At 37.8% G+C, this 18,276-nt stretch overlaps 2 protein-coding genes across 2 annotated transcripts in view; one reads left to right on the plus strand and one right to left on the minus strand.

Annotated features, from left to right (window-relative positions):
• cacna2d4a (calcium channel, voltage-dependent, alpha 2/delta subunit 4a) overlaps nt 1-12,216 on the plus strand; it is a 72,049-nt gene extending 59,833 nt beyond the window's left edge. Inside the window, exons 30-39 of the mRNA XM_017302840.1 lie at nt 5,143-5,157; nt 5,670-5,714; nt 5,914-5,976; nt 7,329-7,399; nt 8,821-8,896; nt 8,994-9,046; nt 9,366-9,421; nt 10,470-10,490; nt 10,935-11,055; nt 12,090-12,216. Coding sequence (XP_017158329.1) covers nt 5,143-5,157; nt 5,670-5,714; nt 5,914-5,976; nt 7,329-7,399; nt 8,821-8,896; nt 8,994-9,046; nt 9,366-9,421; nt 10,470-10,490; nt 10,935-11,055; nt 12,090-12,216 — 648 coding nt within the window. The remainder of the gene's footprint in view (nt 1-5,142; nt 5,158-5,669; nt 5,715-5,913; nt 5,977-7,328; nt 7,400-8,820; nt 8,897-8,993; nt 9,047-9,365; nt 9,422-10,469; nt 10,491-10,934; nt 11,056-12,089) is intronic.
• Nucleotides 12,217-14,834: 2,618 nt separating this feature from the next.
• The window catches only part of LOC103459307 (N-acyl-phosphatidylethanolamine-hydrolyzing phospholipase D-like), a 9,374-nt gene continuing 5,932 nt past the window's right edge, over nt 14,835-18,276 (minus strand). The window contains exons 6-8 of the mRNA XM_017302691.1: nt 18,094-18,242; nt 17,651-17,765; nt 14,835-15,873 (exon numbers count right to left, since the gene is read on the minus strand). Coding sequence (XP_017158180.1) covers nt 15,742-15,873; nt 17,651-17,765; nt 18,094-18,242 — 396 coding nt within the window. The 3' untranslated portion in view covers nt 14,835-15,741. The remainder of the gene's footprint in view (nt 15,874-17,650; nt 17,766-18,093; nt 18,243-18,276) is intronic.

Consider the following 18,276-nt stretch of genomic DNA (forward strand, 5'->3'; position numbering starts at 1 on the left):
TATCATCTTGTCATGTACTTTCAAATGGCTTGTGCACTCACTGCATGTGCTTGTTAGACCGGTGGCCATGTGTGTAAACGCATAGGTGCGCGCAGTGATGCTGCTCTTGCTCCATCAGGGATTACGCTACTGCACATGTGATCAGTACCAATTTATAGCAATCATCAGGCAGAAAGGAGAGTATTCCTATCTTCTTAAATATCAAATTTTTTCTAATACATAAAATTTTGTTTTACTATTTTGTTGTAATGTTTTGTCACATACTGGTTAAGTGGGGGAAAAAATAGGCTATTTTTCCAATTAAACCTCCCAAAATTAGATTTTTGTCTGTGCTCTTCCTCTATTAGTCAATATTTTATTGCAACTTTCGTGGCTGCAGTTACGCCTGGAATCATGGGATGTATGTCTCAACTCTGCCAGGGTTGTTAAGATAATAGATATTTTGACATAATTGATGCAAAAAGTGTATTTTTTAAAGATACTTGTTGGGGCTACATGATATCGCTAAAACATGCAATATGCAGTAATTTTAGCAAACATTGCAAGGATATTAATACTCGCAAAAACTCGTCTTTGTGTTTGTGACCACTGCAGACTTGGACATCTAATAGTAAATCTGAAAATTTATGGCAGAATGTTGATTATTTTTATGAGTCATTAAGTTTTCCTGCATATTATTTCCAATACATTAATGAACTTTATGCCATCTCAATCAAAAGCCACTTTGAAATTCTCCATAACATTACACTATGAATATTGATGCGTGGAAATAAAACTGGAACCGAGCGTGTTTACACTGATCCTTTAATTCCCCTTTAATTAATTGGATGAGACGGTCCATTTTCCTTTTTAATTTCCCATCAAGCCTCACCGTTTGCCTGTGTTGTAGCGGGGGACACGCCGCCGTTCCTCTCCGTCCACTGAATTGTTCCCCATCCCAGGAGGCAGCGATGGGAGGCTGAGAGAAAGACTGACACTCGTCTGTAATAGGACTGAAAAGGATGATAAATTGTTTCATTCACAGTTCGACATGCTCTGTTTAACCTGACCATGATTCCAAAGACATACTGTCCATAGACGCCAACCCACACATTCTGCTGAAGACATGAGATGTGACCACTTAGTGCTTTTTTTTGACATATAAGCAGATCAATAACGGAGAAAAATAACAAACTTCCCTCTTGAAGGAAAAGTTTTAAGATGTAATTTTGCTCTTTTATTGTTGTTATACTGTAGGGACATAGACTACTTTCAGTCATTCTTTGCAGCCATGTTGATTTAAATATTTATGAACATCTCTGGTATATGTCAAAACATGTAAAAGTAGTATTTTTTTTAGAAACCAACCTTTCATTAGAGTACATTTATTCCTTACATGTTGATGGTTTTGGAAGACATCAAAAATAAACTTTTTTTTTTTTTTTTTTACATAATGCTGTAAAATATAAATCACACTTTCATGATGCCTTCTGATTGATTTAACACAATTTATGAACAGTTTGAACCCAACATGCTGGATATTAATGTCACATTAAGTACTAAAATACTAAAATGTCATGTAAACAACCCATGTTTAACACTGTTACAAAATCAACACAGTAAAAATCCCATCAGTGATCTAATAACATTCCATGATCTCATGTTATGCTACGCAGATGTTCACAGCAACCATTATTAACTACAGGTACTGCTGAAAAGATTAAATATCGTGAAAAAGTAAAAAAAAATAAAATTTCATTCCAGAAAGCTTCATGTAGAGTGAAATTTTCAAGCATATTTCTTGTAATTTTGACAGTAAAAACACAAAATTCGGTGTCTCGGTGTATTAAAATGTTACATAATATCATTTTTAAATATACCGTATTTTTCGGATTACAAGCCTTTTCCCACGTTTTGAACCATGCCTATATATAGCCTGGTGCTGCTTTTCTGGGGATTTTTCTTCAACCACCAGGGGGCGCTTTAGCAGGAAGTGAATCATTGGAAGTCGAAAGTGGAAATCAAAGAAGAAAGTGCTAATTTTCATTTAGACCAGTGTTTCTCAACCTTTTTTGGCCCAGCGCCCCCCTAGCCTTTATCCAGGTCCCTCACCGCCCCCCACCAAAGACTTTGCAGGCTACTTTGCACTGACCATTATTTTATCATTAATATTACTATCACTATTGTAGATGTTTTGATTTTTATGCTTGTTTCTGTATTTATCATCAAAAATAATTTCCCAGAGAACAAAAAAGTCATGGGAATAGAAATTATTTTCATAGGCGTCTACAAAAAATGCAATGAACATTCAAGTTAAAATCTGTAGGCCTAACAGCAGCCAATCAGAGTGGGAAAAATATTCTTGTTCTTTGCCATTTTCTAGTTGTTAAATATTCCACAAAATGACCAGATAAAAGATGTACAACATGCCAGTTTAAACTTTGAACTACTTGCAAAATGACTGAGCTCTGCAACATAAAAACATGGATAGAACTGTAACTACATTAATCATAGCTCCTCTTCTCTTCAGTGTTTGTCAGTTTCTGGTGGTGCAGCTCTGTGCTGCCTTCAGGAGAATGGGACATCAGAGTATCATCCATAAGATTTAACCCATATGGCATTTATTGTGCAAACCAGAGCTTTCAGTGGAAAAACAAAAGTTCCAGGTCCTTTTAATGCCGTACAAATATGAGACAGAAACATGGATTATATCTTAATATAGACCTGTCTATTGATTATAGATTAATAGTTTTACTGGACAGAAATTGCAAAGAACAAATCTGGTTCTTAATCAAATCCTAATGAGTCAAATTGAAAGTGTCATAGAGTCATCAGCCTCATGACATTAACACTGACATGAAAAATAATATTGAAGAAATAAATATATCAAATCTAATTAAAARCATAAATAAGTGATCAGTTCTTTACTGTTATGGTCTGTAAGATATATTTATTCTCAGTACTAGATGTGGTCTCAACAAACCCATGACATTTCAACAATATTATTTTACCTTTTATGTGGAAATAGTGTCTGTTTATTCTTGCCATACAGTCCTCTGTATTAATTATTGCTTGACAGGTCTTGCCATACCAGTTTATTCCTCTGTATTTACTTTAKTTTCTTAGTTTATTCTTGCATTTTGTTCTTCATTCATTTCTGTTTAGTTTACTTTGATTAGTTTTATCCTCTCTTGGTTTATTGCTATGTCCACTTTAGTTTCTTTCCTGTTGCTAGATTTATGTTATCATTTATTGACGCTCACCATCAGTAATCTTCACTCATCACCTGCTGCGCCCACATGTGTTGATTTTTCACTATTCAGCATCGGATTCTGTTTTTATGCCATAATTCACATCTAGTTCGTCGTTCCGTTTTATGTCCCGCTTCTCCTGTTTCAGAGTTTTGCGCAATGTGCGCCTCGATTTTTTTAAAATTTATTTATTTTTAACTCCCTATGGTGCGCAGCGTTCGGGAAACGTATCGACGGTGAAAATGCAGACTGACATAAACCTTTTAAAACAACGGAAACAATTGTGGTATTCCGATTATTGAAATTTAAAAGTGCTGTGTTGTTCCATCACACCCTTTACCGGACCACTTACAGCACCGGTGTTAACGCTATAAAATGAATGCTCTCTATCGTGGTATCACCCACGGAGGAATTTCTTTATTTAAATAGGTTCATTTTTCAGAGGGATACACAGTGAGGGTGTCGTGATTTTAGTAATTACATGTTTATAAGAGCGATTTTCTGTTGTCCTTCCATGGAAGCGGGCAGACTTCAAACAAAAATAAAATACCTTTTAATATAAGTTGCTGCTTTGACATGATCACAGAACTGATAAAACGTATGTACAAAAATACCAGACAAAGTGAATCACAGCAACGTCATCAGCTGGTGTAACGCTGAACTGATGCGGTGAAGCTACCAGTAGCAGGAGCGGAGCTGCGCCAAGAAGCTACAAACACTGAATAGAAGAAGAGCTGCCATCGATACAGTTGCAGCCAAGCATGATTTAATGTTACACAATACAATTTTACCAAGTTGCTCAAAGTCTAAACTGGTATTGTTGTACATATAAGGTGTAAGGTTTACTTTCGACCAAACGCCCCCCAAAGGCATCCCAGCGCCCCCCTTTTGTAAAAATTTCCGCCAGCGCCCCCCCCGCCGTCCTCTGAACGCCCCCTGGGGGGCGGTACTGACCACGTTGAGAACCGCTAATTTAGAACAAGCACATGCTAGCAGCAGGCACGACGGAGAAATTTCTTCAAACTCATATGAGTCAGCTTTTAAGTTGAGGGCCATCGATCTGGTAGTACAGGAGGGAAATGGAGCCGCTGCACATAAACTCGACATGAACGAAACCATGGTTCGGCGTTGGAGACTAAGGGTTAGGGTTATGGGAAACTGAGAGTGGCGGAGATATCGGAGGCTTATAGCCCGGTGCGGCTGATATATGTACGTAGGAGGGTAACCCACAAAAGGTCATTGCTAAAGAAGCTGATTGATCCTATGAAAGCATAGAAAGTTGAGTGGAAGGAACAGGTGTGTCATCAACAGGAATAATCACATCGTCCCGTTGAGAGGATTGCTCAACAATCCTCTCAACATCGGATTGAGATGTTGAGAGGATTGCTTTCAACATCTCAATCTGTATGGAAAACTGTTTTCCATACAGTTTTGTATGGAAAACTGTTTTTGTATGGAAAAACAGTTTTCCATACAAAACTGTAGTTTTGTATGGAAAATACAAAACTACAGTTTTGTATTTTCCATGATGCTACACAAGGAATAGTGTCTTTTCAAGTGTAGTAGTTGTTAATCATCATATATCAGTCAGAAGTCTATAAAGTTTTAGAAATATCATCTGGGCTTTCCTAAGTTGTTTAAAGGTATAATAATCTTATTATGTAAACTAGAATATAGTCTCATTATGTTGGTAGCCCTATCTGACCTAAAGCAAGTAAGTCTGATTTATTGTCGAACGGTGAAAATAAAGGTTGTTTTATACATTGCATGAGACAACCCATTTATTTCTTTCAACAGTAAACAGAAGCATTGACAGTCTATTTATTGCTTTGATTTACAGCATCATTAACTGATCTAATGTCATTTTCTTTCCCTGATGCTCTCCTTCCATCTCTTCTTTGCTTCTTCCCAGCCGAATGACACAGACGTAAGTATGCGCATAATTTTCCACGGCAGCAGTCTCCCTTTCCCCCCCTCCCCTCCCTTCACAACCAAATCAACAGTTTCCCGCTGAGCTCCGTGAACTCGGCTTCACAACATTAATAAAACAGACGGCACACATCCACACAGTCGCGGATACACGGAAACAAAATAAGCTGCGACTCGCAAACGAGACGCTCAGCAGTCGATCTCAGGTAGACGTTCCTGTCGCATCTTGCAAAAATTAACAATTTCTCACCAAGGCAGACACTATTTTTTCTTTTTTTTTTTTTCCTCTCGCACATACTCAGACACTTGTCGACCCGTTCGAGCCTAGCGCCTTCAAAGAAATACATGCACAGAAGCATGTGTTTAAAAGATGTCCTCGTTAAACGCAGGCACGCCATCCTCTCGCTTATACATATAGATTACACTCCTACATCAGCGCATTCATGAGTTTTGCTGCTGAAATTTATCTGTTTGTCTGAAATTACAGCAGATTCTGTTTGTTTTCTTTAGTGCTCCTCCACAGAGGGGGTTTGTCCTCTTCGCTGTGACAGCTTTGTGAGTACACTAGTTATATGACTTAGGAAGATTATATGAATATTATTCAGGGCAGAAAACTCTTAATTAGTTTGCATATCTGCTCTATTTAGCCGCTAAACCACAAACTTTTAGTGTTTTTGAGAAAGATTTAATAACGTTTGTTTGGAATATATCCGTCTTTGTCAAAAGTAATTTGCTTTTCTGTCTCTTGTATCAGGACATCGAGTGCTACGTGATTGACAATAATGGCTTTGTCCTAATTTCTAAACAGCGCAGCGACGTAAGTTGACACATTAACGGGCTTTTAGAGTCGTACTTTGAGGGTTTGAGAGCTTTTGACTCTGTTAGTTATCGCCACGCTGAAAAGAGAAGACAATTTGCAGAATTGTGCCCAAAACACTGCCTGCATTGTTTTTTAGAAAGGTAAGCATGGTCGGTAGTAGTTTTCCTTTTTCCTCGACGCTGCTCTCGGAAGCCCTTATGAAAGTGTTCATTTGTCATGTTACAACCTCAAACTTCAATGTGTTGTACTGGGATTTTATGTGATACAGCAGCACAGAGTTGGAACAAAAATCAAACATGATTTCCAAAATTACTAACATATCAAAATCTGAAAAGCAGCATGTGTTCACATCTATCCCCCTTTAAACACATACCAGTCATTTAATTAGTAAATGTCCACTTGCGGAGGGAGATGCTCTGGTCAGAACGGAATTTAACTTTTTTGGCAGCAACGTAACAGTTCTTATTATCCTTACCCAACCAATGTGACATGGTTGTAGTGTCAGCATAATGCTGTGGGGATGCTTCTCTCCCTCAGGGACAGGGTAAGTGGTCAATTTGTAACAAAAAAAAAATGCTTTTGATTTAGAACTATTGTTTTAAAACATATAGTTTTGGTTTGCCACAGAAGACCATATAAAAAAATATTATCGTTCTAAACGGTTGAAAAAAACCACGTATAGTGTTTTTTTTCATAAACATGCCAGTGCCTGAGGTTCAAAAAGCCTAAAGGTTAAGATATTTTTTTAAAAACGGCTCATTTCAAGGACCTCCTGGAGTGATGTAACCTTTCGCATAATTTCATGCCTGTTTTATTTCAGTTGCTTCCCCAACTCAAGTAGTTGACGTAAGCGCTAAAAAGATACAGTGGAGTAAAATAATAAAGGAGATAGGAGAAAAAAAATCAGTTTCAATTTGATTGTTATAGAACAAAAAAAGAACATAGAAGAGAAAGTGAGCTCTGAAAACGTTTTTGTTGGACTGTCTTACGTCTAATATGTTGATTTCTACATAATAGAAATCAGTTCTGGAGATGGGAACAATATTCATTTCATTTTTACACCTACAATTATTACAGTTTAGTCTTAATTTAAAATGTGTATTACACATTTTAATGTTAATTAAAGCAAGTTAATAATCATCGCATTATTAACTTGCCATGTAATTATGGCAAGTTAATAAGACCTAAAGGCATTAGGATTTTAAATTGCTCGGTAAAAAGCCAGCTTCATGATGAAGAGAGTTTAAATCATAGAGTTCACGGTGAGGCGTAAACATTTACAATCCTACTGTCACATTATTATGACTACGGGAATGTATTTAATAGTAATAGTTTGCTTTTCTTGACAGGCGGGACGTTTCTTTGGCGAAACCGACGGATCGGTGATGACCACGTTGATCCAAATGGGCATGTTTAAGAGGTACGGACTGGAACCGATCCGCTGGCTGCCTGGTTGATGAGACAGTCGTGTTGCGGGGGGTTTATTGTGCGTGTGCGTGAAAGGTTGTCAAAAAACGTTTGTTCTGCTGTCACAGTACATTAGGACAATTGGGTCACCCCATGCTGTGGCACAATCAGGAGTCCATGAAAGAATGTGCTTCTGATTATATCCTGTTTGTTTTTGTTCAGAATTTTATGCTAAGATATGGGAAATGCATCTGACCATACGGTGCTGTTGAAACACAGACCATCAATCTACTTCTTAACATCCTGTCAGAGCAATAGTATGGCAAACAGTTGAAATTTTTATGCTTAATATAAAAAGAGAAATGCGTTTCTCCCCTTTAATTTAAATTAACTAAAAGTGCAGTTCCCTGTAAAACAGCCACGGGTGACAGGAAGTCTCATTTAGACACCTGCATAATTACACCAAGCCTAATTATCGAACAACGCAACGCACATATAGATTTTCTCAAGTGAGAAAATAAAGTGAATGCAACCAAAGTCAAACGGTTGATAAATTAGGTTTAATTCTCAGGATATGCAGACATCCAGCGTGTGTTCTCTGCTCAAAGCACAGTACAGACAGCACTGCGTCATTTTCCTCGGTCTGCTGTTACTGAGCAGATAACGTGTGAGCTCCTGTTTTCACAAAGACTCTTAAGAAACTCAATACATGGAGGTCCAGTGTACTCTGTGTGCAGATGGTCAATGGTACCAGGACAGTTTCCTCTTGGATAAAACCCGACTCATACATTCAAAATGAGGAGTACGCAGCATTACACAACAAATGGTTTATTTTACTCAAACGTTAAGTCAGGGAAAACTGTTATTGATTCTAAACAGATCTTGGACAGGTGATTATTTATTGGTATGGAGCACTATAATGTATTTTAGGAGCTAAAAATAAAGGAGAAATTGTGTAATTCCATTTAGTTGGGTTTTGTCTATATTAATGTGTATACGTCTTACCTAGAAGATTTCACAGTATTGGTACGTTTCCATAATCCGGACCTGTTTCTTCACTATAAACGCCTTATTGTAAAGTTTACTTTACAAATCAACTATAAAAAAAAATGAAGAAAATACTTAAATGTTCTTAATTATGGATTATTAAGAACCTGCTACAAAAGCCAACATCAGGTCAAATGTTTACATGTTCAGAGATCAGACCTCAATCGCAACATTTTTGGTCCTTGCAAAAAATAAAAAATAAAAGCAGTCCACCGGGTTGTTTTCTTTTTCCTCGTCTGACTTTTATTTATTTTATTTTTTTGTTGGTTTTCCTAGCAGTTGGTAGTGCTGCTTGGTGCCTGGAGACAGTCAGGGAATCAATAAAAGACTCTAAAAGATGCCGAGAGATCAACGCTGTGTTTGCATGTTATGCTTATGTTCCTCCAGGGTCTCATTGTTTGACTACCAGGCCATGTGTAAGACCAACCCTCACTCCGTCAGCAGCGCTCGCCCACTTCTCAGCGTAAGTTCAGTGACTTCAGGCTTCATTAATATGTTCCAAACAAGAATCCCGTTACTTTTACACTAAACTTCTTTTTTTTTTTCCCCTCTCTCTACAGTCATTCTATGCTTTGGCTTCAACTTTCAAGTGGTTCCTCTCTAACGTCCTACTGTAAGTGTTGCTCGAGGCGACGGCATTGGCTGCTCTCGACCGTCGAAGCACTGCTAAGTTTGTTTATTGGTTAGCGAGACAGAAATCAGATTCACTTTTTCAAGCCTAAAAATACCGACTTCTAGATTTCTCTTCGACCGCAACATATTATTCTTTTCGAAAAGTCTTTCGTTTTAGTTTGAATAACTCGCCTTTTAAAGCATGTACCGGCAATGTGCCACGAAGGCGTATTTATCGCTTCCATGTTAAAACATTACCCAGTTTCTGAGTTCTCCATCTGATCTGTCTGCAATCTGCCGTGGTCTCTTTGCTCTTTAAGGTTTCTACTGGAGTTCAATTTCTGCAGCTTCTGGCACTCAGAACATTTTGCTGACGGTGAGCTCACGCTGACCTGAAAATTGGTTCGGTTTCCATGTACCCCTGCCATATTTTCTTTCTGTATGTCTTACACAACCTTTAAGGACCGACTCGGAATAGAATCATATCTCTCATGTTAACTGTTTTGTATGTCTAGTGTGGATGAGCTTAAGAAACATTGTCATTTTGCTGCCATTTACATTCCACTCATAATACTCACTTCATCTTCATGGTAACTGTAAGGTGAAATGGAGCGTTTTAGAGAAATACAGTTGAAACCAGATTTATGCTCAATGTTTAAAAAGAGTGATGCATTTTTTCCTCAGTGACTGAAATGAAAAAAATGTAGAGTTTAAATGCTTTTTAATTAAGAAAATTGAACAAGAAGAACCAGACTTAAGGAGGCTCACAGTTTTCTTCCTGATATTTTGGTGGTTGTGTGTTTGAGGTGCACAGGTTTGACTCCATTTCACTCAAATGTCAGAAATTAACATATCAGAAGCTAACTACGCCATGTCATCATCTTGACATTTCCAAGCTATTTAAAGCGTCTAGTTATTAGAAATAAAACAATTACCAGTTTAATAATTACTGTGAGAAAACGTGCTCGTGTTGGTATTGCCGCTTTAGAAGGAAATTACCATCACAGCAATAGGTGATAAATGTGATATTATAAACTCGAGAGTAAAACGCAGCTTCAGTTTGGACTGTATTACTGGAAGGCTTTTAAGAATGTTTCTGTCTTCACTGCATTCAGAAGAAAAACAACATGAGTAATCCCAAGCACACAGCTGCCACTTAAGCTCCCAATGGAACATGAGTAACTATTAGCTCGATGGAAGTTAAAAGAAATCCTCTTAAGACATTTTCCTCATTATCCTGACGTTCAGCAAGTAGAAATGATTTCGGTAAACCCAACTGACCGGCTGCAGGGTCCACGTACATGTTTGATTTCAACTGGATGACGCGCGTCTTCAATTGATTCTCATATAATAACAGCTCTCATTTCTTTTCACTTGTTTTCATGTATCAAACTCCTCATAACTACCATCATCCATCCATCCAGCTAAACCATCCTTCAGCCGCTGTGAGTACCGGCTCTCAGGTGTTTCAGAGGAAGCTGGGTTGCTGCGCAGACCTTTGTGTTTCGTGTGTGATGTGCCGTTTGTGAAACGTTCCAAGTAGAATTAAATTTAGTGTGTCAGATTACATAAGGCTTCCAAGTGGGAGCAGATGCAGCTGCCAAATCCTTCAAAACAAGACCCGAGCGTAGACTTTTATCTCAGCTAATGGAATTTCGGAGCAGTTAAGCAGAATCCCGACCAGACATGTACAATTTAATCAGCCACCATAGCTCCTCTTTGTTGGTTTCAAATCATCTCATCTTGTGCATTCGGTTTGTTCGAAGCATGCTTCCATCTTAGCGGCAGTAATAAGCTAAAAAGTTTGAGCTTTCAACCCATCGATCACGCGTGCTCTTCCAACTAATCAAGAAATGTGACCCCCCCCCTCTTTTCTGCCTCTCTATTAGCTTATGTTCCCAAGAAAAAATGGAACGTCTTGCAGCCATGTGACACCGAGTACCCGAGCTTCATTTACGAGCCGTCAGTCAAGGAGACCAACAGCATTATTAAGTGCGGACGGTGCCAGAAGTAAGCACACAGCCGTGTACAGACATGCACACACACACATGGCCGCGCAGTCCTCTGTAAGCCCTGGACCGGTCATATTAAAGTGTCTCCCTAAAATCCATTTTCCACAGCTTTCCTCCACTCTGCTCACTGAGATCTATTTATACAAGAGTGTCAAGAGGAGGGAAAGAAGCAGAGGGGATCAAAATTAGACAAGGTGGTGGGGTGTTGAGGAGGGATGTGTGCAAGAGTGAGAGGCATGTGAAAAATAGAAAGTAAAAGTGAATGGGAGTATTAAAATAGAAACAACAGGGTTGAATGACAAGATGGAGAGACGGAGACGATGATTCAAAACGGTGGGAGGTAAACTGAAGACAAACTGAGTGGGAGTGCCCTCATGTGGACAACAGTGGTATCACACAACCAAGTTATAGCTTTTACATTATACCTTCTTATGCAAAAGTATCCATGACCGCTGTTCGTATTTCGTCACATTTCAACACAAACCTAAAATATTGATTATGATTTTACGTGATGAGGCAACACAAAGTACTGGAAGGAAAAAAAATACATGATTTCTCTCTTCTTTTTTTTTCCAATCTTGACAGATTAGGCAAACAGTGGTGGGTCTGTTTTCCTCTGCAGGGAGTGATAATGGAAAACTCCCCCATGTTGCATAAATTATTACAACGTTAGAGGAATGATAACCTACTTCCTGTTAAGGCAACCAACCATACAGGCAAGGACAATTACAAGGAGTCAAAAATGACATACGGTCAGAAGGAGGAGGAGATTATTTATACTTTTCAACAGTCTTTAGAAATAAAAATAAGAAAAATGTGACATTGAAATGTCCCTACCGGCTTTGCACATCAACATATTTAGGTTTGTTCTTGCAACGTGAAAAAATATGAAAAAGTTCAACGCTCTGTATGTTAAGTTCATTCAGGCGTATTAACATGTTTTCTGCGTTACCGTACATTTACCTCTCGTGTTCTGTGGAGTTCGCTCGACATTTTGCTTATTTTCTACTTTGTACTTTTTATCTGCCTCAGAATGTTTGTAGTTCAACAAATACCTGAAAGCAACCTGCTGATGCTGGTGGTACAAGGAGACTGTGACTGCTCCAGACAGTACCCACCCATCACCCTGGTGCCCAAAGAAGTCAAATATATCCTTTGACTGTGTGATTTTATGTCAAAAAAAAAAAATTTAATGAAATAAAAAATGTTGCCTAAAAACTGGGTTAGCCCCAAACTACCAAAAGTTTAAATTGTAATAAGTTTGCTCCTAATTTTAATCATTCCACAGAGGAATCTATTAGTATAATGTCTCGCATAAATCTGAAGCTTGAAGCTTTTGCTGTCATTTTATCATATTTTCCTTAGTCACATTGCACATAACGCATCAGTTAAGTGCGACAGGATGCGGTCCCAGAAGATCCGGAGGCGTCCCGAGTCCTGCCACTCCTACCACCCACAGGTCAGATCCTCACCGTCGAGCAAGTGCTGCTGCACAATATTACATGTAGAGTAAGCTATCGTTCGGAATACTTTTTACTTTATTTATTGTAGAAGTTAATAAAGTGTCCACATTTACGTGTATTGTTTTTGTATTTTTATAAAACTTAAATTTTATACAAAATGCAATTGTCAAGTGCCATTCTAACCAGCCTGGACCTGTGTGAAAATCTAAGTGGTCAGTTGGTTAAATCATTCATTATCTTTGATTAACTAAAACATTTTTTAACCCTGATTGCTGCCATGTCTGTAAAATAAGATCTTTATGTCAACAGGAAATAGGTAGACAGAATACACCTGCATGTACCGACATATTCTTTTCATGTCTGTTAGGTCGTTTTAATGTGAAGGAACACAATGACAGAAGCGCAACATCCTGTCTGTTTTGTTCTTCCAGGAGAACGCCAACGACTGCGGCGGCGCGTCTTTTATAAGTCTCTCAGGCCCTCTCCTTCTCCTCTGCCTCTCCCGCGCTGCGCTTGTTTCCTGATGCCAGAAAACGTTTCTTTTCTTTTTTTACAAACACGACTCTAAAAGAACAAGACAGGTTTGCACACAAATCACCTCAAGTGGACTTCTTTGGAAGCAGGTTCTACGTGTTTATCTGCAGACTGCAAACCCTGTGGACATTTTATACGAATCGTGAACACATGGCGTTTAGCTCCTAAAAACTAAAGCCTCCAAATGTAACGCTGGAAAAATAATGTTTGATGTTCAGGGGAAACTAAATTAGGTAGGGAATCACAATTTGGGTTCAGAACTAATAGTAGATATTAATGTATCATAAAGGCTAAGATGCAAATGAGCTATATTAGGTGTAGTTGGGTTCAGACGTCTCAACTCTCAAATATATAGTTTACTTGTTGATGCTGCTATGGCTAACCAGGCCTTTAAAATTGAAGTGCTACAGAAGTTTTTGTGCAATTCATTACGATCTAATAGCAAATTATTTCAAATACAGCTTAATAGTATAAAATCACAACCAAAGATCATTCACACTCCAACCACAAGAAGGCAGCAAAGAGCTCCCAATATTGTTTTTTAGAAAATTTAGAAACGCAGAAGGGGGGAAAAAAGTCAACACAATTCAGCTGAACATTGCAGAAATAAATGCTTATTCTACATGTTGGGGGAAGCATGCGCATTTCCTGTATGTGAACACAGATTTAGCTTCTGGCTATATACTGAAGATAAAGAAGTATGAGCAGGAAAATCTGTTTGCACAATAAAGATCTGTGCATAAAAATGAGAGTATCATGTACATATATGAAAATAACTTATATTTAACAAAAGATTTTTAAAGTAGGAAATAAAAACGGAATGACCTGAATTTTTATCAGGATTTCACCTTAAAACACGACTTTCTATTTACCTTTTACTTTTGATGAGCTGTGCCTTTCTGCTGTATATAAATATGAAAAAAAAAAAACCTAATGCTGTAAGTTTTCCCCAGGATGTACCAACCTTTCCAAATATACGTCTAACAGGAAGTAAAATAAAATTGTTTTTAAGTTTCGTCTTAATCTTTAGTGTCTGTAGGTATTGGTGTGTTTTAATTAATTTTACAAAATCATTTTGGTTGAACTGACGGGTCACTTTGTCCATTTGAAACACACTGGGTGGTTTTGCCTCACAGTAATATATTTTTGGTAAAGAGTTTAAACTTATTGTAATAATTTGTCTTGTTTATGTTTATAACGTTCTTTGAACATTAATCTGTAAATGAAATTGTGAGCGACACCCACTTAAGTCATGTTTTGTACACTGTTAAGTAAATTAAATCCATGTGTTTTTTCTATGGGTTCGCCGTTTTGTTTTTTTCTTCATTTGTCTGTGACAAATAGCAGTGCTTGCATTGAGGAACACAAGAACAATATGTATGGAGATCTTGCAAACTCCATGCAGAAAAATTTGGCTGGGAATCGGACCCTGGACCTCTTCCAGAAGTTCTAAATGTGAAGTTTGCTGGCAAACCTGGAGGACGGTAAAACTTACTACGATTATGGAGTTGCAGGTGAGTATGCTGTTTGAAACGTTTACATTCTATGGCTTAATATTTCGCATCGTAGTAGTTTGTGTCATTGCCGACAGTGAGTCAGGCTCGTTTCTAGTGAGTATTATTTGTGTTTTCTTCTTCCCCCGTTGTAGAGGAAAACACTACAATAATGCTTATGCTTCTTGGAACAATTGGTAATCAAGTACAAAATTTCCTGAAGCATTTCTCTTTTCTTGCTAGTAAATGTAAGTCCCTTTTAGTCTCCATTTGACCAACCAAACACCTGCATTTAACTTGAATAGTGTATTTAATGTGACGTTTACAGAAAGTGATAAAGTGTAAAGCACAACTGGCTGTTCAGGCTCACATGTTACTGCAGTAAGTGGGTTCAACGTTGTGCTATTACTGTTTTACATTCAGGGTAAGAGACAGTAAAGTCTCTGTCACAGCAATGCCAAAACTATTGTTTTTGCTCCGTAAAAGAAAATACAACCGAAATTCTTTGAAATTTGGAGAAAACTGTTGAGAGGATATGCAGCTTTGATGTTTTCACAGCACACAAAAAAAGAAAAAATAGCTGAAGCTGCAACAAAAGCACTTTGCAGTTGATTCCAGCTCAACATCAGCATGTTTTTCAAAATCTATCAAGACATTGTAGTTGAAAGTAAACATCACAGGTAGCAGTTCTGGATTGGCTGTAGCACATTCAGAAAACAAAACCAAACTCCTATATGGCAGCACTCATCTCAAAGAATAACACTCTTCATGTAGGAGTCTAAAGTTGCAAGATGAAGCTAGAGTTTTAAACCAACACAATCTGAAAAACTTAGCTTCTTAGAGAAGGGATGGGTTTTAACTTTAAATCCTGTCCTGTGAAGCCTTTTCTGCTCTGACCTCGCTTTGTTTTTCCTCCTCAGGATTCAAAGGGTTCAGAGGCAGAGAGCAAAAACCCCCTGAAGCCTCAACTCAGAGAATCGGCATGTAAGTCATCTCTTCCTGTCATGTCTGCAATAATATATGACTGAAGGTGAATCACCTTAGATCAAAGTGTGATCCTTGTACAAACTGTTGTATTTACAACTCCTGCAGCTGTGAGATGCCAAACAGTTCATGTATGCACCATAAAACATTCATTTTTATTTAGTCTGAGCTCAAATCTTCAGTCTAATGAAATGTTTGTTTTTGCAGACGTCAGTCGAAAACGTCTCTGTCTTGTGTGGCGATGAGCCGAGACTCCCCGTGATGCAAAGTGAAGAAGGATTCTGGTTCCAGTCCCCTCTCCTCCAGGGCCTCTCTGAGACGGACCGGCGGCTCCAGGTAGTACTGCATGGAGGAGAGACGAGGACAGAATGCTAGAAATTGATCTTGGCTCAGAGGTGAGGAAGTCTAGACTTAAATTATATTACCAGTTGAACCTCATACTACATCCATGAAAAAAAATGGCAGGGTTTGTATACGTAAGGAAACGTATCTAGATAAAATGTAGATAAAGAGATATAGTCTACATAAAATCTAGATTATATCTCGAGACAAAGACAATCTAGAAAATATCTAGATATAATCTAGATAATATCTCGAGATAAAGCTATAATCTAGATATTATCTAGATAAAATCTAGATATATATATATAGTCTAGATAAAATCTAGATAATATCTCGAGATAAAGATATAATCTAGAAAACATCTAGATCAAATGTAGATAGAGATAATCTAGAAAAAATCTAGAAAATACGTAGAGATTATCTGGATTTTATCTAGATTAAAAACTAGATATATAGTTGATAAAATCTGGATTTTTTTAAAATCTAGATATAATCTAGATAAAATCTAGATAAAGACATATAATCTAGATATTCAGATTTTATCATTATCTCCAGATAAAATCTCATCTAGAGATGAGATTTTATCTAGATACTAAGATCTCATCTCCTTTTAACAGAGTGGCAGAAACGGGCTTCCATACCCTTTAATAACTGACCAGTGTTGAGTATAAAACACTGGTCAGTGTTTTATCCTGACCAGTGTTTTATGCTTACTAGTAAAATTTCAGTAAAACGACCAAATATCTGCCAAAAATTCATAAGATTAGATTAATAGATTTTTAAACAGATGAAAATGGGGATCTGGAAAAGTCAGAAATTTTAATAGAACACCAGTTTAACTTTCCTTGCTGCTGGAATTTAACTTCAACCAATTAATCCTTGAAAGCTGTAGGAGAGCAGCATATGATGCTATTTATAGAAAAATAAACTAGTCAGTGTAGGAAAGAGGCCAAAAAATCCCTTACCTGGGCCTGTTGTGTGTTAACTAATGTATCTGAACTTGCAATAGGACAACCTGAAGGCTGTGGTAAAGATCAGGATTACTGGCTTACAGAGTTCAGCTGAGTCACAAAGCTTACTGAGGTTTAAGATCATGCAACACTGCCTGATGTTCCTGTCTCATTTATCTAAATGTCTAGTATTTGTCAGATGGTTTCATTTTTGACATCATTTGAGCTCAAAGTCTTAAAGTGAACTAGACTAAGCAGCAGCACCACTGAGAATCAGAATGTGAATATTTTTCACAGGAAGAAAAAGCCACAAGAAACTAACAGCAACCTTTTCTTTATTCAGTGTGCATTGTTGACTCAGGTTTTAATTTATGTTAATTTATTTTTTTTCCGTTGTCTGGAAATTATAGTTTTTGTTCTACACAGGAAGGTCACTGGTGCTGCACTGTAATCTTAAACTCAAGTCCTTCCTCCATTTCAGGGGAGGAAGGACTTGAGTTTAAGATAGAAATCTATGGTTTCATACTAAACACTGGTCAGTTATTAGAGGGTTCCCACATAGTGTTGAAAGAAATTGTATTTTTAAGTCTCAAATTATATCTAAATATTGTTTTCTTTCTCAGTGTCGTACGAGGTAGAACTGGTTATATAATTTAAGTCTAGACTTCCTCACTTCTGAGCCAAGACCAATTTCTACCATCCTAAGAAATGGTTGACATTTAATTTACTCTAAATTGTGTTTACACTGTTTGAAGGCAAGGCTGCTTCTATTTTAACTTAAGACGTTACATGTAGTGACTCCTGCTGTCTCTTTTCTAACATCCTACCTCATAGGCGAGAGCGAAGGTCCCCCAGTGTACGGCTACAGACTGTTTGGCCTGAAGGTCCTGATGAATCTGAACAGCCTCTTCTGGATCCACATGCTGTCCCTTCATCACATCCCTGAAAACCCAACAGGAAATGACAGAAGTCCTGCTTAATGCTCATTAAAATGATGAAACTGAACATTAAGATATTTTTGTATACATGTGTATGAAAGAAGACCTTAAACCGAGTACCACTGGCTACACATTGGTATAGTTAGCAAGTGTTGGATTACGCTACTGCACTAAAATATGAACTTGTAACAGAGGTTTCAGTGAATTTATCTGCTTCTGCACATATTAAATAACTTCATATGAAACACATAAGTATTCCCCAGAAGTGTGTTAAAACATGAAACTCTTTGTGCCTGATCTGCTGTGTGGGTGAGAGGTAAGTGCCTCTCTACCTGGGCAGGTACGCTCCAATTGGGATTGCTGCGAGGTCGAATGGCCCAAAGCGGCGTCCGATCTCCTGGAAGGACGGACAGTAGCCTGTGTCGCCGGCGAAGAAGAATCGATGGTTGGGACCCAAAACAGACCAGCTACTCCATAAAGACTGAAAAGATATAAATCGTTAAATGGCTACAATT

The sequence above is a fragment of the Poecilia reticulata genome, linkage group LG23 (genome assembly GCF_000633615.1).
Source record: "Poecilia reticulata strain Guanapo linkage group LG23, Guppy_female_1.0+MT, whole genome shotgun sequence".
NCBI lineage: Eukaryota > Metazoa > Chordata > Actinopteri > Cyprinodontiformes > Poeciliidae > Poecilia > Poecilia reticulata.